Here is a 21176-nt window from a genome sequence, read left to right as displayed (position 1 = left end):
ACTATATAATACTGATTTTATTTAAACACTGGCAAGAAATATAAAAACATGTTGAGTGTATACCATCTGGGAGGTGAGGTTAGAGTGTTATTTTCTTATTTTTGTTTGTCTATGTTTCAGATTTTTACTAAAGGTGACACATTGAAATACATATTCTTTTAATGAGAAAAATCTAAAATTGTAATTTTTTAAAGCAAGGCGATCTTAGCATAGGGTGTCATTCTGACAGTTGTCATCACAGTCCGCCAGTATTTAAGTGTGCACTGAGGATAAAGGTGGTGGGTAAACATGCCACAGGGTTTGCAGCTACATTCACTATTTAAGTGATTAAATTTTAAAGTTTTACAGTAATGTGTATATGTGTTTTTAAAGCCTCATACGGAGGGCTGCAGCTCCCACAGCTTCTTGTTGCCTTACACGTGATTTTAGTTGACATTCTTACCCCTCTTCCTTCACTTTACTCATCCAGTCTGTGTGAGCTGAGGACATCAGAGATGTGGTACCTGCTTTCCCTTCTCCCCTTCTACCTCTAGACTTTTTTAAACTATGAGTTACTTTTAAATTGTCAAAGTTTACTTCCGTTTCTTAATCGTAATTATCTTCCAGGTTTTGTCTGTAGGTTATATCTAACAGAACAACAAACAGCACTTACATTTTTATAGTAATGCAGATACTCAACAAAGAACCAAGTAAGGTGATCAGCTGCCAAGAGAAGGAAGTGTAATTTATGTCACTGGGTTGTTTTGTTTTGTTGGTCTTTTTGTTCCTTAAAGGAAAATGATCCAAGCATCAAAATCAGAATGGATTAGCTTTTCTTATACTCCACTGAATTATCCCAAATTTTATTGTGCTTCATATTTGGACGATAACTTTGTTGTTTAGTACTTTTCCCACTCTTAATAATCTTTTTATCCATGGTGGTCTGAAAAAGTGTGAGCCTCTTCATCCTGCTTGACACTGGTTGGCCCTTCTGTAGCTGTCTTCATCTCCAGGATATTTGTTTTCTCTCCTGGGCTTCCTATCAGCTGCATCCACTGGATTGTTCACCTGTCTTTTAACTTTTCCTTTACCCTTTGTTTTCTTTGTGCTGTTTTCTAAATTCCTCTGGCTTTTCCTTGTATTCCTGTAAATGTTTGATTTTTGTATACATGTCTTTAATTTTTCTGATCTCACTTGTTTTCCAATAGTTTCTTTTTTATAACAGCTTCTTCTTGTTTCATGATGGTAACATTTCCTCAGAAACTCTTAGGCAGTTTTTTGTTTGTTTTTAATGTTCTTTCCTTCTTGCATTATTGCCATTTCGTTCTCAAATATCTGATGAGGAAGGAGAAATTATTTGGAGTAAGAGTAAGTTTCCTTTGCTATTTTTTAAGTTAGGAGTTTTCCCTCATAAAGCCTCATCCCTGCATAAGAAGGTAGGGTTTTGACTATCAGATTTTGCTTTATGAATGGGCTTTGGAATTTGAATTGGGCCCCTCAAATGCCAGAATGAAGAGGTTTATGCTTGAGCTCTGATATCCTCTCTGGACACCATAGCTCCCCTCACGAGGGGATGGCTCCCTTTCCCTACAGCAGTGCTCTGGTTTTTGCCTGGTAGAGAAAGCTCAGAGCTTCACTGGGTGCCCTCATCCTCCTCTTCCCCATCTGCCCACCCACCTTCCAAAAAAATTCTGAGCAGCTCTTCCATGACTTGTCTTTCAGTTGTCCTGTTTTCTTTCAGCCATCTACTCCCACTCTCCATTCCTGCCAGCCCCAACTTGGAAGCCTCTCTAGGCCTGTGCTGAGAAGAGTGGCTCCCACTTGTCTTGTATCCTTGTAAATTTTTCCTGTGTGTATTCTGGAATTCATTTGTTTTATTCACCAATATTTTACCATTTACTGTTTTCTAAAATTTCATTATTATCTTATTTGCTGATGACACGCCCAAAACGTCTCTTCATTCTTAGTGATTGTCATTTTGGTGGACGTTTTGGAGGGAAGGTAGGTGAATGCATGTGTTTATCCTGCCATCTTTAATTGGAACCTGCTGAAGTAATTTTAGATACACCATTGGACTTTTTTTTTTTAAAAACTAACTGCCTTCTTTCTCAGAACCACATGGACCCTGAATCGTTAATATGCTGAGAAATAACCCTAAGTCAGTAAATGTACTAACTGAAAATTGTTTAACTTTTTTTTTTTTTTGGTTGAGGTGAAGGTAATTAGGTTTATTTATTTAATTTTTTTTCTTTAATGGAGATACTGGGGATTGAACCTAAGCATGTGCTCTATCACTTGAGCTTATACCCTCCCCTGTTTAACTTTTCAGAATCCAGGAGTTGATGTCTGACGATCAGCGAGAAGCAGGTCGGATTCCACGAACAATAGAATGTGAGCTCGTTCACGATCTTGTGGATAGCTGTGTCCCGGGAGACACAGTGACCATTACTGGAGTTGTCAAAGTCTCAAATGCAGAAGAAGGTGTGGTAAAACTCTTTGCTCAATTTGATTGACCTTCAGTAGTTTGTCAGCATTCATCTTTTCCCTTTTAAAGACAGTTCTTAATTTCCAGTAATTTAGAGAATTCCTTGATTCTTACATACATGAAACTTTTCCTCTAAAATAAAGGTTTATTTATAACTTAATGTGCCTTTCTTTTACGTTAGACTTGAATCTTTGTAGGGAAAATGAAAATACTAATTTCTGTATTTCATACTTCGAAATTTACAGGTTCTCGAAATAAGAATGACAAATGCATGTTCCTTTTGTACATTGAAGCAAATTCTGTTAGCAATAGCAAAGGACAGAAAACCAAGGCTTCTGAGGTTGGGTGTAAACACGGAATGTTGATGGAGTTCTCACTTAAAGACTTTTATGCCATCCAGGAGATTCAATCTGAAGAAAACCTGTTTAAACTCATTGTCAAGTATGTATGAGATTATCTTAGGTTCTATCATCTATGTGAACGTTGGGGGTGCTCTTGGCTACAAGTAACCAAAAACTAGTCAGAATGGTTGTAAATTATAGTTTATAGGCCAGATCCAGCTAACCACTCATTTTTGTACAGCCCATGAGCTAAGAGTGGCTTTTACATTTTTTCATTGCTGAAAAAAAAAAAATCAAATGAAGACTATTTCGTGGGACACAAAATTATATGAAATTCAGTTTTTACTGTCCATAAATAAATTTTTATTGGAACGTAACCACACTTGTTCATTTACACAGTGTCTGACTGCTTTTGAGCTACAGTGGCAGAGTTGAGTAGAAGTGACAGAGAATGGCTCACTGTTTGGACCTCTACAGATAAATTTGCTGATCTCTGAACAATAAGGAAAATTTACTGTCTCACACAAGCTGGTTACTCAACAGAAGAGTAATGGGACAATGAATTCCAAAGTCATTTCAATTAGTCATATGTTGGGGGTTGTTTGTTTACTTTCAAAAAGCAAGAAAGAGATTCATCTAGAAGTCACTTACATTAGAAGAGTATTTCCTAATATTTTTTACTTCCATGTTATTGCTGTACAGTGGAGAAGAAGCAAAGTAGAGGCACATTTGCCTTAGTGGTTAGGAGCATTTTGGGGGAGATGGCCAAGTTAGAATCTCGCTTCAGCCACTAACTTCCAGTGTGATCTGAGGCATGTTACTTAATTTCTCCTTCATTTTATTTTCTTAAAGTGGAAATAATAAAACCTGCCTCAGAAGGTTGTTCTGAAGATTAAATAAGATTTCATAATGTACTTAACATAATTGACACAACATGCTGTTATTTTAAAACATTTTGACAGCTTTTGGATTTTGAAGAAATAGAAAATGAGAGAGACCAAATAGTAGATGTAACAGAGGTAGAGAACTGAGGTTTTGAAATGCCTTGCATTGAAAAATTGATCTTGTCATGCTTTTCTCTTCCTCTAAGCTTTGGGCTTTAGGGGACTTTGACACTTTTTCTTTCTGCCTTTAATATGCTAATTAACCATCTGGGAAAAGTATAGAGTTCCTCAGGGGTTCTTTGTCCATAAATCCTCAGAGACCTTCTCGGAATAGATGGCCATGCAAACCCACCCTGGGGGAAGAGAGTGTTCTGAGCTAGGGTGGCCGTGTGATCTGGTGGTGAGTGATAGAGTAGTGAGTGGTCTTCAGCAGGTGGTCCAGGAGCAACCTGGTTGAGGACCAGAACAGTCCAAAATGAACACGTTCAGGGGTCCTTCTTCTGCCACACTTACAGAAAGTAAGTTAGTTTGAAAAACCTGGGTTTCCTCCCCACAGTTTGTTTTTACCTGTTAGTTCTAAGTTTGTGATTTCAGCATCAAAACTAGAATTTTTCATGGGCCTCTATTTGTTAATCTTGCAGGGGGTTGGCAAACTAGGTAGGCTGCCTGTTTTGGTAAATAAAGTTTTAATAGACCACAACCCCACTCATTAATTTACATATGGTTGATGTTTGCTTTCATGCAAGTTAGATAGTTGTGACCCAGACACTAAAACTGAAACTATTTACTTTCTGGCTTTTTAAGAAAAATGTTGTCACTCTTGCTAGATTAATAAATGTAGGACTATGAAAAGAGAATGGAGAAGACAGTAAAAGTCTGTTTTAGTTTGGGTTCCTTCTAAACTAATGATTTGGGTAAGTAGTTTACCTGGGAGGTGATTCCCAGAAATACTGGGCGCGGAATGGGGAAGTGAGGCAGAGAAGGGATGGCAGTCAGTACATGGTGCCTTAATGAAGGCGTAATAAAGACTTGATCCTTCTGAGGCCTCTGCGACAATAGACTGTAGAACTAGCCTCAGTAGTTTTCCACCTAAGGGCCTAGATTTGGGGCTGCCTGCTGATGATGCTTCAGCGGCCATAGAAAGCCCTTCTGCAGACAGGTGCAGGTGCTGGCTGGGAAGCCAGCAGTGACCGTGCGGGAGCACGCTGAGCAGTGATCGCCAGGGGTTCCAGCAGGACACTGACTTCTGTGTTAACATATGTTAACAGGGATAATGATTCACAGTTTACTTCTGATTGTCTCTCTTCCACCCTGTCCATTTTTGTTGGTTCCTTGTTTGTACAATTTATAACTGTAAAATATTTCTTTATATTCGTTATAACGCTTCATATATTCCTATACAGTCTAATTTATTCAGATTCTTTGAACTGAACTAAAAAAGTGAAATTTTATCCCATCTTAAAATATTATGTATTCAGTTCACCCTTTAGTCTCGTTCTTTTAGTGACTCGGCTGCACAGGTCTAAAGATGTCCATTCATGTAAAATGCAGTATAATTCTGTATCCTAAAGCAGGAAACCATGATTATGATGCATTTTAAAGGCAAGTAATGTAAAAAGGTCAACAGTATATTTGGTTACTTTAAAATGCTTTACGAGTATCCTGTCCCCCTTACACAGGCACAATTTTTAAAGCATTCTTCCCTTTATAACAGTCACCAAAATTTTTGAGACATTTACTGTTAGAATAAAATTTCTTGAGTTGTTTGAGGTGATACACATTTTTAATTTTTTTATTTTATTTTTTTGATGCTAAATAAAGCAAGGTAAGCAAATTGTAAAATAGATCTAATGTGTCACTGAGATGTAAATTAGAATTTATAAGTCGCATTCTGTTTTTCAGCTCGCTTTGCCCTGTCATTTTTGGTCATGAAGTAAGTATTTTACTTCATCTTTACTCAAAAATACATACATTTTGCAAAAATAGGATATAAAGATTTCACCTAAATAGCTGATTTCTGTTGGCCAGTTATTTATATTTCACTCTGAATCATCCTTCTCCATAAATGAGGCAAAATACAGCCCCTTGTAAGAGCTGCTTACCAATTAGAGTTAATAGGAGTGGGCTTCTTTTAAAGTGATTCTGGACACTGTAAATGTTACAGCAGAAGCTCACGAATGTTTCTCAGTTTTGTGGAATGGATTCATGCCTGGCAAGGTGGGTCTCTACTCAGTGACTTTTAAGATAACCTGATTTTATATTCTTTCTAATTTTTGCTCTTTAGTCATTTACATTAAAGAAGTTAATATTTTTAGACTTACTTTTCTTAGGGGGGAAGAAAAAGCAAAGTGCAATCATACTTTTATAAAAAATTCCCAAACAAGTGTAACGGGAGGAGGAGGAGCACCCCTTTTTGCTAGTCACCCCCTTCATGTTTTTCTCACTTGTTTTTGTTTCTTCTCTCTCTTCTTTCACACCTGAGCTTGTTAAAGCAGGCTTGGCATTAGCACTCTTCGGAGGAAGCCAGAAATATGCAGATGACAAAAACAGAATTCCGATTCGAGGAGACCCACATGTCCTTGTTGTTGGAGACCCAGGCTTGGGAAAGAGTCAGATGCTACAGGTAAGGAATCAGTCCTTTAGTATTTGACCTTTTGCTCATAAAAGGCATGAATAATTCACAAGTGGATTTTCTTAAAACAAGGAGTAGTTGTGTTCCAGAGGGTGTCGTTTGTCTGGTAGTGTGAGCATGTTGGGGTTTGTGTGTGAGTCATGTATCACTTGTATCTGACCATCCTTTCAAACCAAGCCAGTCTCCTGTCACACAGGCGGCACAAGCATGCTGGTCTGTTAAGATATCAACTATCGCGAAATGTTAACCATTTCCCTAACCCCTGTTTTTATATCATTTTTTGCTTTGCTAGTCTTTGTTGTGACCTCACCTATGAGCAGAATAGTTCAAGAAAGTAAAGCCGGGTCACTCATTCCCTCTTCACACCACTCTGCAAACACTGTATTGGGCTTTAAGAATAGTCTGATAAAGGTAGGAGATCTGCCCCCTCCATCCCACTGCTTCTCTGAGTCTAAAGCAAGGCAACTTCTGTGACCAGTCTGTTCTTGGTCCCCAAGAAGAGTCTGCCTATCCCAGTCAGCCTAGTAGTTCTCCCCAGCAGGGCTTATTACAGCCCTGGAAGGTGCAGCTTGTGGGAATGCTTGTAGTATCCTTAGAGTGACACTTGGTAAGCCAGCCATAGAGTCCTTTCTAATAAGAATGCCCGTGTTCCTCTCTTTACCCCCAACCCCCTTGAAAAGAAGAAAAATGTGCCCAGACTAAGGGCTCCCTGGTTCTTTGGTAAAGGGTTTCTTTGTAGTCCTCTGGCTACTGAAACATTGTACAAGGGTTAGAATCCCTGGCTGCATGTCAGAATCATCTTTGAAACTTCTTGAAAATACTGGTTTCCGCAGTTATTAAGAATTAAAAATCTCCAGATTATGGTCCTAGTGTCTATATGTATATAATAACCACAGGTGATTCTGTGCAGCACGGATGGGAAACTCTGATCTCCTCATTGCGTTATGAACCCACTTTCCTTCAAACTTGATTTTGAGGAGGGGCTTCAAGATGACGGAATATAAGGATGCGGAGCTCACCTTCTCCCACAAACGCATTAAAAATACATCAACACCTGCAATATTTCTCACAGAATACATACTGAACTCTGGCAGAAGATATTATACAAGTAAAGCTACAAGAAAAAAATCTCCACACAACTGGGTAGAATGAAAAAAATAAAATTGGGATGGGACTTGCCCCCCAGGGAGGGATTGGTGAAATAGGGAAAGTGCCCTCACCCTGGCAATCCCCTTCACCAGTGGAGAGACCAGCTGGGGCAGAAAGGGAGCTTCAGAGGCTCTGAGGAGAGGGCAGCAGGCAGAACAGAAGAAACTGGCACAGAGGATTCGTGCAGTTCCCAACCCGAGACACCTGCCTGCTGGTGTGTACCAGGACTGGATGCTGAAACCTGGGCTTCAGAGGACAGACCCAGGGAGAGGGCTGGAGTGGTCCAGGCTGAAACGGAGTGTGTGCAAAGGAGCCCAAGTCCGCCATAAAAATCCCCATGGCTGGCGTGTGTGAAGAGAGGGGCAGGTCCCCGCCATAGCAGCCTCCTTCTCATAGTGCTCACAGGGAGTGGCCCTGCCATAAAACCCCCATTGTTAATGTGTTCTCCTGAAGGGAGGGGCGAGACGGCACCGTAGTTGTCTTCTTGGCTTGCTCTGGAATGGCTCATTAGCTGGCAGGCTGCCCCCAAGTGGAAGTGAGGCTGAAATCTGAACCCATTCCCAGGGGCTGCTCAACTTTGGAAGCCACGAGGCTGAAATTTGAGCCTCGCTGGCTTTGGCAGATTTATGACACTGGTGCCTTTGTAAACTCAGTGATGTGGGTGGGACATTCGGGCAGAATATTGGCAGGGTCAGCATTCAGTGGACTTGTCCACATGGAGGCAGGGCTGAATCAGGGCTGACCCTGTAGCCCACAGCGGACCCAGGGTGCAGTGGGTCCTGGAGCCTGACTTCCGCAGATCTGCCCTGGTGACTTTTTGAGCACTGTGCCCAAGGGACACCAGGGCAGACTGCCTGAATTCCCACAGCTGAGTCAGGGCCGAGGGCAGCGCCAACAACAGTGTACTTTGTGAGCCCGCACAGCAGATGGCAGGTGACACCACAGAGTGCACTTCCTGGTGGACATCTCCTGTGGAGGAGTACTCAGCAGCTCGTCTCCCAGCGGAAGTGATCCAGTCCTACCTACCTCACACAGCAGCAAAGAAATAGATCTGTGGGCTTCTACTTCAACAACTGGGGAGCAGACCCTGCCCCCAGCAGGTGACAACCACAGAGCAAAGAGGAGGCCCCACTGAATATCCAGTGTAGGCTCTGGTCACCACAACACTGATCATACCCTGTATCAAGCGGATAAGAGCCAGCACACCCAGAGGAAAGATGTGGAGCCATCCATACTAACAAAAATATTGGATGCACACAAGGTATACAGGGATGCAAATCAATCAGTGTGATACACCACATCAGCAAAGGAAAGGACAAAGATCACATCATCATTTCAAAAAATGCAGAAAAAGCATTTGATGAAATTCAACATCATTTATGATAAAAACTTTCCCCAAAGTGGGTATAGAGGGAACATATCTCAACATATCTCAGCGTAATAAAAGCCAACATAAAACTCAATGGTGAAAAGTTGAAAAGCTTCTCACTAAAATCTGGAACAAGGATGCCCACTCTCACTGCTTCTGTTCAGCATAGAACTGAAAGTCCTAGCCATAACAATCAGACAAGAAAAAGAAGTAAAAGGGATCCAAATTGGGAGGGAAGGGGGAAAATTGTCATTATATGCAGATGACATGTTACTGTATATAAAAACCCTAACGAATCCACACAAAAACTACTACAGCTGATAAACGAATTCAGTAAGGTAGCAGGGTACAAGGTTAACATACAGAAATCTGTTGCTAATGGCTAATGATGAAATATCAGGAAAGGAAAGTAAAAACAATTCTTTTAAAAGTCACATTAAAAAAATAAAATGCTGGAATCACAAAAAAACCCAGAATTGCAAAAACAGTACTGAAGAAAAAGAATGAAGCTGGAGGTATAACCCTCCCAGACTTGAGACAATACTACAAAACTACAGTAGTCAAAACAGTGTAGTATTGGCACAAAAACAGACATGGATCAATGGAACAGAATAGAGAGCCCAGAAATAAACCCACACACCTACAGTCAATCTTCCACAAAGGAGGCAAGAATAGACAATGGAGAAAAGACAATGTCTTCACATAGTGTTGGGAAAGCTGGACAGCCACATGTAAATCAATGAAGTTAGAACTCTCTCTCACACCCTACACAAAAATAAACTCAAAGTGGCTAAAAGACTTAAACAAGACAGAACACTGTAAATCTCCTAGAAAAGAACATAGGCCAAACATTCTCTGATGTAAATTATAGCAATATTTTCCTAGGTCATTCTACCAAGGCAATAAAAATAAACAAATGGGACCTAGTTAAACTTACAAGCTTTTGCACAGCAAAGGAAACCATAAACAAAACAAAAATACAACTACAGACAAGGAGAAAAGAGTTGCAAATGGTGCGACAGACAAGGGTTTAACTTCCAGAATACACAAAAGGCAGGTGAAAAGATGCTTATGTTGCTATTTTGTCAGAGAAATGCAAATCAGAACTGCAGTGAGGAATCATCTCACATTGGTCAAAATGGCCATCGTTAAAAAGTCCATAAATAATAAATGCTGGAGAGGGTGTGAAGAAAAGGGAGCCCTCCTGCACTATTGATGGGAATGTAATTTGGTGCAGCTGCTATGGAAAACAGTATGGAGATTCCTTAGAAAACTAAAAATAGGATTACCATGTGATCCAGCAATCTCATTCTGGGGCATATATCCAGAGAAAACTAATTTGAAAAGATACATGCACCCCAGTGTTCATAGCAGCACTGCTTGCAATAGCCAAGACCTGGAAGCAACCTAAATGTCCATTGACAGGTGATTAGATAAAGAAGTTGTGGTATGTATATACAATGGGATACTACTCAGTCATAGGAAACAATAAAATATTGCCATTTGCAGCAACATGGATGGACCTAGAGATTATACTTGGCAAAGTAAGTCAGACAGGAAAAGCCAAATATCGTATGATACTGTTTAAATGTGGAATCGAATAAAATGACAAAACAGAAACAGACTCACAGGCATAGAAAACACACTTATGATTACCAAAGGGGGAAGGTGGGGAGGGATAAATGAGGAGTTTGGGATTAGCAGATACACACTACTGTATACCTCAGGGCAGTACATGATAAAGCAGAACGAAGCTGAGGTTCAGAGAGGCTCGTGAGCAGCACCGCCGGTCAGTACATGCTAAAGCCAGGATTTAAATAGATCTGCCTGACTCCAGAGGTCTGTGCTTTTAGCTGTTGTGCTATTTAACTAGTTCTCCATCATACCCTGTCTTGTTTACTCAGAAGGTGGGCATTATTAAGCCATTTTATTACCTGATGTTTAAAGAAGCATTCGTGTCTCTGAAACTAAAGTTGGAACTTGATGTTTTTACTATTTGAACTTGAAAATGAAGTATAAAATGGAATTGTGTAGAGTATTCACATGACCACAGACTTCAGAATTAGGCTGCCTGGGTTTGATTGAATCCTGATTTCATACCTTCGTAAGTTAGTGTACGCATTACTGTCTTCAGACCTTGGTTTCTACATCAGAAACAGGAGTATAATACCTTCCTTTTACTGTGGTGGTAAAGGTTGTACAGTACAGTTTTTAGAAGAATACCTGGCATATAGTTAACATTTATGAGTAATAAAGCAACTATTTCCCTTTTACTTTGGTTGATGCTCTTAAGCTCTGTTTCATTAGGCGGCGTGCAGCGTTGCTCCACGTGGTGTGTATGTTTGTGGTAATACCACAACCACCTCTGGTTTGACTGTAACTCTTTCAAAAGATAGTTCCTCGGGAGATTTTGCTTTGGAAGCTGGTGCCCTGGTACTTGGTGATCAAGGTAAGAAGCCAAGGCAAATAATAATAATTCTGGGGCCCTTTTAAAAAGCCTTATCATTTCGGTTAATTTCTTTATATTCTAAGAGTCATTTGGACAACATGTCCCAACCAGTGAGTTAATTATTATATCTATTATAGTTATCAAAACATGCCATCTTAAATGTGTGTATATCTCACCTTACCTGTTCAAATTTGTCTTTAAGCTTTTTGAGGGTCAGTTTCGTATCTTCATTTTTGTAACCCAACAAAGTGCCTTGCCTTTGTTAATGAGTAAATATTACCTAGCAGTTAAATAAAACCAGTATTTTATTAGCTGTAAAACAAGCAAATTCTGCACCATGTGACATTTTGTAGTTTTAACTGTTGTAGGCTACTGAAAATATTTTTTATTGTGGAGTAGTTTCCATCCTGTCAGGTTTGAAACTTGGCCAGAGGAACATTTTTTTTTTTTTGTCTGTATTATTTTACGGTGATTGTAGGCATCTGTGGAATAGATGAGTTTGATAAGATGGGGAATCAGCATCAAGCCTTGTTAGAAGCCATGGAGCAGCAAAGTATCAGTCTCGCTAAGGCTGGCGTGGTTTGTAGCCTCCCTGCAAGAACTTCCATCATTGCTGCTGCAAACCCAGTTGGAGGACACTACAATAAAGCCAAAACCGTTTCTGAGAATTTAAAGTAAGTCTCTTCAAATATTGATACCTTTAATATATTGAATTCCTATAGATATAAAAAAGATAACTGAGGGCATAAATGGATAGTTCAGAGAAGTTACAAGTTTCCAATAAATGTGCAAAAATATATTTGAACACCACACATTAAAACAACGAAGTACTATTGATGTCTACCAGCTTGGCAGACGTTTTAAATATTAATCATTATTGGCAACGGGGTGGGGAAATTGGTTCTCACATACACATTTAGCGTTTTGAGGGACAGCTTGGCATGTTTGTCATTCTTTTAAGTATACATTCGCTTTGTTCCAGCCAATCCTTTTAGGAATTGTACTCACAGAAATAGGCACACGAGTACACAAAGATATGTTGACAGGATGTGTATTTCAGCATTGTTTATTACTGCCGAAGACTGGAAACAACTTAAAACGAACTACAAGTAAGACTTACAGTGGAAAGTTGCATTCAGGAGAATGAAGGCAGCTTGATATGTACTGGCAGGGGAACAAGTCTGTGCTGTACTGTTAAGTGCCAGAAGCGCACTGCATACTCACGTATGTGGTGGGATCCCACTTTTTTCCAAAACCAGTGTTTGTATATGTGTATGCCTTCCCTTCTCATTTGTTCTGTACAGGTTGGACAAAATGAATGGGAAAGAGAAATAGACTCAAGTGTTGCGTAAGTGAGAAAAAGACAAAAATGCCTCATATGAAAAATCAGAACTTTAAATTCAAGTGGGAAACAAAAAGCTAGTTTCCTGATATTTAATAATATAGAAATGGTACATAGTAAAATACACAATTGTACTTGGAGATTCTGGGTATTTCTGTACCACCACCACCAAAAAAATCAACCTATTGGTGTTTCTTAGTAAAACAACAAGAGTTTTATATTGGAAAGATCAGAAGAGCCTATTGAACAAGGATGCAGGGGACTTGGATTCTGGTTTTGGGTGGTGCTACTGGGATGTTGGTCAAATTCTTTAATCACTCTGAATTTCAGGGGGTTTTTGTTTCAAGTAGAAGAGTTATCTGATTGGTAGATTCAGAGATGACTAAGTAGAATACAGCACTTTTATTACAGTGACCAGTAGACATATATGCCCCTTTAAGGAAAAGTGGTATTTTTGCTTCTAAATGGGTATAGGTTCTTTGATAAACTCAAGTGTTTTGGTGAGACAGAAGATACAAAAAATTAAGAACTACTTAACTGGATAACCTTCAATGGATCATGTAGCATTCTAGCTTACAAATTCAATGATCCTAAATCCTAGGCAGTGATACATGGAGAAGAATTTAGTGGTGTTGATGGTGTGAGAAAAGGCCATGTCCTCAGCATACTGGTACAGGTACATAAACGGCTGTGCATGTGTTGAAGAGCGTGTGGCCTGGTGTGTCTCTGGAGTTGGTAGGTATATGGAATCCAGAAATTATTACTTGTTTCTTTAAACTAAAACTTCATTTTTTTTCATTAAGTTCTACGTAGAACTCGATTAGTAAACAAATGAGTGAACAGTTTTCTAGGTTTCTGTTTGTTTTCATTCCGATCACTGTTTATTCTTTCTTTCACATCTCTTAGAATGGGGAGTGCCCTCCTATCCAGATTTGATTTGGTCTTTATCCTGTTAGACACCCCAAATGAGGATCATGATCATTTACTCTCCGAACACGTGATTGCAATAAGAGCTGGAAAGCACAGAGCTGTTAGCAGTGCCACAGTAACTCGTATGCATAGTCAAGACTCGAACACTTCTATACTGGAAGTGGTTTCTGATAAACCTCTATCAGAAAGACTAAAGGTATGTTTCTTCTCCTTAATCATTCAGTTGGGTTCTGTTTGAATGTCAGAGTTCAGTGTGTTGCTTATGGTAGGTCAGTAGTATATAAACTTTTCTCTGAAATACCTTTTCTATTATAATAGGAGAGTTTATGTAAAGTTCATTTGATTAGTAAGTCAACCAGATGGAGAGCTAGAACTACAGTGTGGCTTATTTGGAGAGTCTTTTAGAATGTTACATTTATCTAAACAAGTTATTTTAGCAGAAAGATTTTACTTGCTACTTACCCTTCTAATCTTGGGCCGTTTTATCATGCTTTAGGTGGTTCCTGGAGAAACAATAGATCCCATTCCCCACCAGCTGTTGAGAAAGTACATTGGTTATGCTCGGCAGTATGTCTATCCAAGGCTATCCGCAGAAGCTGCTCAGATTCTTCAGGACTTTTACCTTGAGCTCCGGAAACAGAGCCAGAGGTTAAATAGCTCACCAATCACTACTAGGCAGCTGGAATCTTTGATTCGTCTAACAGAGGTTCATTTATTTTGAGTTCATGCTCTTTTGGCTTAAAAAGCGGGTAGAGGGTAATAAGACTTCTCTCGATTTTTTTATGTAATTGATTTGCTTTTCTTTCTACTGAGAGACATTAGAAATGATGGATAAAAGGTTTTTAAAAGGTTTAGTTATATATTTAACACATCATAGGTCAGCCACTTCTTTCTAGGCAGGACCAGTTACTTACCATGCAGCATTGTTTCCTCTTTCATGACACTTAGGAGACTCCTGAACTTTGAAGAGTGGTTGGATTTAGAGATTCAAAATTGAGCATATGGGAACATGGAATGTGTCAGATAGCTTAGGAATGTTTGATTTGATACACAACAGGTCTGTAGGTGAAGTGCCTGTTTTTCTAACAGCAGAGACATCTGACTGCTATGGAATGCTAAGAGAGCTCTGGCAGTTAAAATTAGTTGGGTCAGAGTTTGGGCTTTTTACTTCTAGAATCTAATTAACTCATCTTTGTTGTTTTAACGAATTAGTTAATCATGATTTCCTGAAAGGAAAAGGCAAGGAGAAACCAAGTGTATTTCATGATCAAATCTTCTGGAATGAACACTCAGAAAGATGTGTTAGTAGATAAAAGTAGGTTTTAAAATGAGTGATTATTTCCATACTCAAGTTCTCAGATGACTTTCTTAAATTCTGACTTTTCATATTATAACCTCCCTCCCCAAGTTTTTATGTCAAATGAATAAATGAAATAAGCTTAGTTAGACATAGTATAACCTGCTCAATCAATGTTAAATAGATTTATTTCTTATTACCTGAAAATGGTTGTTTTCTTTCAAAGGCACGTGCAAGGTTGGAATTGAGAGAGGAAGCAACCAAAGAAGATGCTGAGGACATAGTTGAAATTATGAAATATAGGTAAGATTAAAATTTTAAATACTGTTTTAAATAAAATACTGGTCATCTTTCCATCTCAAATTATATATTAGGCCAAGCAAAATTATTTTTATTTAGCCCATTTAATCATATATTTTCCTCAGAGCAAATTGTACTTTCTTGGTTTAAAATATTTCTGGGTAAATAATCTTTACATTAAAAAAATTTTTTTGAATAGGTAATAACATTTCTATTTAGAACATTTTAGTTCTAAAATCAATTCAGATATAGACTTGCTCCCATCCTGTTTATCATCCATCCTTTCTCTTCACCAGGACACCCATTACTTTCTTGTAAATAGCTCGTGACTTACACTATACTTTTTTTTAAGTTGAGATACACTTCACATATGGCATTACTAGTTTCAGTTATGGAGCATACTGATTCTGCATGTGTGTGTGTCAGAAGGATCACCGCAGTCTGTCTAGTTAACAGCCATCACCGCACAGTTACACATTTTTCTTGTGATGAAAACTTTAACGACCTGCTCTCTTAGCAACTTTCGAATACACAATACAGTATTACTAACTGTAGTCCCCATACTGCACATTCCATAACCAGCACTTCAATTTGTTTTGTGCCTGGAAGTTTGTTCCTTTTGACCTCCTTCACCCTTTTAAACCCCTGTGACCCTGCCTCTGGCAACCGCCAATCTGTTCTCATGTACTTTTTTTTCCCCCAAATTTGACAATATATCTAGAGATCTTTCCTTATTAGGACATTGAGGCTTTCTATTTTTTTTTTTCACAGCCACATAGTATAGTTTAGATTCACCATAGTTTATTTAATTAGTCCCCCATTGCTAGACACATTTTCCATTCTTCTGCTATTACAAACAGTGCTACAATGAGCAACATCTATGAGATGCTTCATATGTGGGTAGTGTATGCCTCTATGATATTTCTGAGTCCGAGGGTAAATAAACACATTAGGATTTGACAAATATTGCTAATCTGTGTCCTTTGCATTTTATATCATTTGGCAGATCGTAATTCTTAAGAGGTAGAAAAAAATAAATATTTTAACTGATAATATATGACTATCTTAGACATGGGTTGGTTTTCTTTAATCAATAAAAGCAAAAGTTTATTGTTTTAGATAGGCTTTTTCTTTCAGTTAAAAAAATTTTTTAATAGGTTTTACACATTCATGTGCCTCAGAACTTCAAAGTTCAAAAAGTATATGGTGGAAAAAGTTTCCTCTTACCCTGTTTCTAGCTACCTAGTTCTTCCTCTTGCCCCAGTGACAACAAATATCAATTTTTGTATGACTTTCAGGTATAAACTACACATCGCAGCTCAATATCTTTATACTTTTTCCCCTTTAACAGATAAATGGTAGCACGCCAAATACATTCTGTACCTTAATTTTTTCATTTAAAATGCATTTTGGAGATTATTCCATATCAATGTCTAAAGAGCTTTTTTTCACAACTGCATAGTGTTCTATTGTGTGAATTTATCATAATTTAGAAATTGGTTCTTTTTAATATGCTCTCTCATAGCACTTAAAATATAAATATTAGGAATCTTTTTCTGAGGCCCCAAAGTATTATTTTAAAATGAAATTATTTTGTTAAGTAATTTCTACTCTTCTTTTCCCTAAGAGCTGCTATTTTGGGCTTGCTTGGAGTTTGCCCAGTTGTTCCTCTTTGGCTCTGAGTAAGTGGTACAGCATTGCTGCCAGGGCGCAAGCTTTAGAATCTGACCTGGGACAGCAGTGGCGAGTTACACTCTGCTTTTCAGCCTCCTTTTGTGTAAAACACACCATAAAGGATTGTGCTCTGAGGTGTCATGCAATAAGGCTATGTGTATATGTATATAAAGTGATAAATGTGGTTCTGGCACATTAGTAAACACTATTTACGACCGATAGTGCTAGCTTTGATATTAAGATGAGACTGAGAAGACCCCCTTTTCTGTGACTCATTCCGCCCACCAAAAGCTTTAAAAACTGACAGATCTCACATCACAAATCAGAAGTTTCCAAAATTACCCTTTTCAAAGAATTTCATGGTCCTGGTCTTTAGTGTTCTCCAGATAAACTGCCCAGTAGCACTGAGCTGCAGATCCTTTCCTCCCTTTCTTTACCTCACTGTCTCTTCATCCCCAGGCTGATACTGGCCTGTCCCCGGAGGATACCCTGTTCCCTCTGCTGCCTCTAGAATCTTGCTGTATCCCACACCACCTCCTGCAGGTCCAAGCATTAACCGGCAGCTTGTCTCTTGCCCTTATAGGCAGCCTGTGGAAGAAGCAGAAACTTTTCTTACATCAATGTGTCTGAGTTTGTTAGCAACAGTGAGGTTATGTTTGCAGTCTTTGAAAGTTTTAAAGAACTTTAGATTGACAGCTTCTAATTTTTTATTGCTGGCCCCAGAGCAACTGCCTCATAATGAGTAAAATTATGAACAATTAATGACTACCAGCCCTTTCAACCAGTTTCTAACATATTACCTTCTTTGTCTTAATATCTTATTGGTTTAGCATCACACAGTGCTTGAACCATCGATTTTCTCTTTTACATGACTCAGTACCAGGGTTTGAGGGGCCTTACAGGTGAAAATTTTACCAAGCTGGCTTTATTGCCTCTCCAGTTGACTTCATTGTGCTGGAGACCCTCCAGTTGTCATTTATAAGCAACCTGGTAATCTAGTAATTAACAAATAAATACATGTTTAAATCTTTGCTACGTGAGCCTCATGGCTACTTGCACATTTTTCTTCTTAACAACCTGGAGGACCGGGACAAAAATGTCTATAGCCGTGCCATATTGGATAACTCTGTTTTTCTTCCCCTTCCTTAAGCATGCTAGGAACTTACTCTGATGAGTTTGGGAACCTAGATTTTGAGCGATCCCAGCATGGTTCTGGAATGAGCAACAGGTCAACAGCAAAAAGATTTATTTCTGCTCTCAACAACATTGCTGAAAGAACTTACAATAATTTATTTCAATTTCATCAACTTCGGCAGATTGCCAAAGAGCTAAACATTCAGGTATGATTAACCAAATACTTAGTAAATCTGTTTTATAATAATTTCAGGAGGTCTTTATTAATATATAATAGAACTGTCAAAAGATTTGGATTAAAAGAATGTAATAAGCAATTTGGGAGTACTTAAAAATACAAGCTTGTTTTCTTTAAGATATGAAAGTTGTTGCTCAGAGCTTTAAAAAAAAAAACCCTACTTCTTTTCAAAAGAGTTTTCAGTGTCTTGATAGAGGGAAACATAGCAAGATTCAGTTTCCATGTTCTTCTGACAATCCTTGTGGGCAAGTCATCTTACCATCTTTAAACCTCAGTTTTCTCATTTGTTAAATGGACATAATTGCACCTGCTCTGCCTGCTTAAAAGTTTTAGTGAAAAATGGGTATAATAGCACTTTAAACATGTAAAACAGCTTATATGGAAAATTGCTCACTTAATTTCAAAAGTTAGTCTGATTTTTGTTTTGAAACTAAGCTAAAACAAATACAAAAGAGTCTCTATATACTGGGGTTTTTATTTTTGATTAGCTAGGCATTATAGAATCCAATGTTCATATGTAGACAGTTTTCTCTGTAAGAAGTGCAGATAATTTTATTTGCCCAAGAAACTTAGCAATTGTATGTTACTGTTTGAGAGATTAATTTTAAAAATCGTGTTTTTGCACATTACTTAATGGGCTAAAACTCTTTTGATATTTTCTTCTAGGTTGCTGATTTTGAACATTTTATTGGATCATTAAATGACCAAGGTTACCTCTTGAAAAAAGGCCCAAAAGTTTACCAGCTTCAAACTATGTGAAAGGACTACCAAGTCAGGCCCTCCTGGATTTATTAAGAAGAATATGTGCGTACACACACACACACACTTTTCTTTGAAAAATGACATCCTAAAAGCAGTATAATAGGAAAAGAGTTTTGGACTAATTTAAGAAATGAGAAAGTCAGCATGTTCATTTTTTATTTCTCCAAAAGGTTAAAAATAAAATGTTTACATTTTGTCTAAATGATATAATTATAAATTCTTTATAGTTTTATTTTTGAGTTTTTATTCTTATAAATGTTTCATGGTTTTACATATCAAATGTCCATCTGGGTAAGTGTTTACAAAGTTACATTTTAATGTTTAAGTAGTTCTGACACACAAAAAAATGAATGAATATCATAGAAATAAATTGAAACCAACTTTGAATTTCAGAAAAAATTGGAAATATTTTATATTGACCTTTTTTTAATGGAGGTAACTTTGGTTTGCAACATTATAAAAGTGTCATGTGTACAACATTATAATTAGACTTTTTGTATGCACTACTGCATGCTCACCAAAAGTCTAGTTTCCATCCATATATTGACATCTTAAGCTTAACATCTTAGCTACTGAAAAAAATTTTTAAATAAATAGCTTCTGTTAAAACCTAGCAGCCTCTGTTCCACTCTTCCACATGCCCTAATTTTCTGTTCAGTTTCAACTATTCTCCCATTTACCTCCATTTTTCTAAAGGACAGCCTAGTAATGCTAATTCTGGAGTTCTCAATTTAAAAAATTTTATTGATTTTTTTTTTTTACCTTAGAAGAAAAGAATGTGGTTCTCTTAAACCGTTCTAGATATATATATATATATATATATATATATATATATATATATATACACACACACGCTGTTTTCCAATTTAGTTAAATATAATTTTTTGTTAAATTTGTATTTAGCCTTAATATTATTATGACTATTGAATATTACTCATTTCCTTTCTTGTACAACTTTTTGTTTTCCCTAGAATTAATAATTTGTTTTTCAACTACTTACCTTTTATGTACCTACCACTGTATTGACCCTGAGGCTCCACTGCAAGTCTGAGTCTCGTCCCAAACTATGCAGACAAATCAAATAATCTATTTTACCTTCTTGGAGACCCCTCTCCTAGAGTTCTTTGGCCTTTCCAGTCTGAATTACACATCTGTCATCTTGGAACTTCTCGTTTTCTCTCCCATTTCCTGGCTTCTGTGTCTTCCTCTTTATTGTTTTATTCCTCCCTTTTGGTGGAGCCCATTTTCTAGTAGCTTCCTGAGGACCAGTTTTTAAAGGCATATTGTACCCTTACTCCTAGATTGATATTTTGGGCATAGATTTTTAGTTTGGAAATCATTTTCACTCAGAATTTTAGAAATTGTGCTATTGCTTTTAGTTTCCAGTGTTGCTGTGTGGAAATCCAAAGCCATTTTGATTTTTATTCTTGGTATGTGACCTTTATTTCCTCTTGAGAAACTATTTTTATCTTCTCTTTTCCCGTGATGTTCTGAAATTTTGTAGTGTTCAGTAACTATCCTGCTGGTTTCTCATGCCCCCAAGTGTTGGCGTTATCTTAACTCTTTGTCTTATCCCCGTTATCAGTCCATCAAGTCCTCTCAGCACTATCTTCAAAATATCTGAAATCTGATTACTTTTCATTACTTCCAGTTCCACCATCCTGGCCCAAGCCATCTCTTGTCCAGCTTTGTAAAGACAGATTTTGCTTTATTCAGTACTCCTGCCCTAGCAGGTAAAACATTTCGAACACATACTCCTTGAGGTAGACACACACAAAGTGGGTGATTATCCCAGTTATAAATGAGGACACTCATAAATGGTTACCACTTATAAACAGTTAAACAGCTTAATTTAAGCATATAGAAAAAGAACAACAGAATAAAAGAAGAGTTTCTAGTAAAAAGATGGAGGCATTCTCCCGTTTGTCCTGGGAAGTTGCTCAAAAGCAGTGAGGAAACTGAGAAACAAATACATAGTCCATCTTCTGTGAACTAGGAAGCAACGGAGACCCCAAACCCCAGCACTGGGAAGGGCTGCCAGAAGCTGTTAGGATGACCCAGGCAGCCTGGCATGAAAGAGGAGGCAGAGATGATGTCTATGGTGGAAGATTTTAGAGGGAAGCAACAAAGTATTTCTTAAAGTGTACTTTGCACATCTCTTGGAGCAAAAAGTAAAAACCCCACATTTGCAAAAAAAAAAAAAAAAAAAAC

General features: G+C 38.0%; 1 protein-coding gene and 1 long non-coding RNA gene across 4 annotated transcripts in view; one reads left to right on the top strand and one right to left on the bottom strand.

Annotated features, from left to right (window-relative positions):
- The window catches only part of MCM8 (minichromosome maintenance 8 homologous recombination repair factor), a 34315-nt gene extending 14737 nt beyond the window's left edge, over positions 1-19578 (top strand). For all 3 annotated transcript variants that reach the window (XM_045508525.2, XM_010972719.3, XM_074346944.1), the window contains exons 9-19: positions 2309-2460; positions 2710-2905; positions 5592-5622; positions 6172-6312; positions 11147-11288; positions 11767-11962; positions 13537-13756; positions 14057-14266; positions 15084-15160; positions 17982-18171; positions 18870-19578. In XM_045508525.2, coding sequence (XP_045364481.2) covers positions 2309-2460; positions 2710-2905; positions 5592-5622; positions 6172-6312; positions 11147-11288; positions 11767-11962; positions 13537-13756; positions 14057-14266; positions 15084-15160; positions 17982-18171; positions 18870-18962 — 1648 coding nt within the window. In that variant the 3' untranslated portion in view covers positions 18963-19578. The remainder of the gene's footprint in view (positions 1-2308; positions 2461-2709; positions 2906-5591; positions 5623-6171; positions 6313-11146; positions 11289-11766; positions 11963-13536; positions 13757-14056; positions 14267-15083; positions 15161-17981; positions 18172-18869) is intronic.
- On the bottom strand, positions 11788-14869 carry LOC105083003 (uncharacterized). The gene is made up of 3 exons (XR_836570.3): positions 14475-14869; positions 14023-14095; positions 11788-11926 (listed from the first exon to the last, which is right to left on the bottom strand). It is a non-coding gene; the product is annotated as an uncharacterized LOC105083003 (long non-coding RNA).
- Positions 19579-21176: the final 1598 nt, after the last annotated feature.

Source organism: Camelus bactrianus, chromosome 19 (genome assembly GCF_048773025.1).
Source record: "Camelus bactrianus isolate YW-2024 breed Bactrian camel chromosome 19, ASM4877302v1, whole genome shotgun sequence".
NCBI classification, from domain to species: domain Eukaryota; kingdom Metazoa; phylum Chordata; class Mammalia; order Artiodactyla; family Camelidae; genus Camelus; species Camelus bactrianus.
The sequence above is the reverse complement of the archived record's forward strand: the minus strand, read 5'-3'. Positions and strand labels throughout refer to the sequence as shown.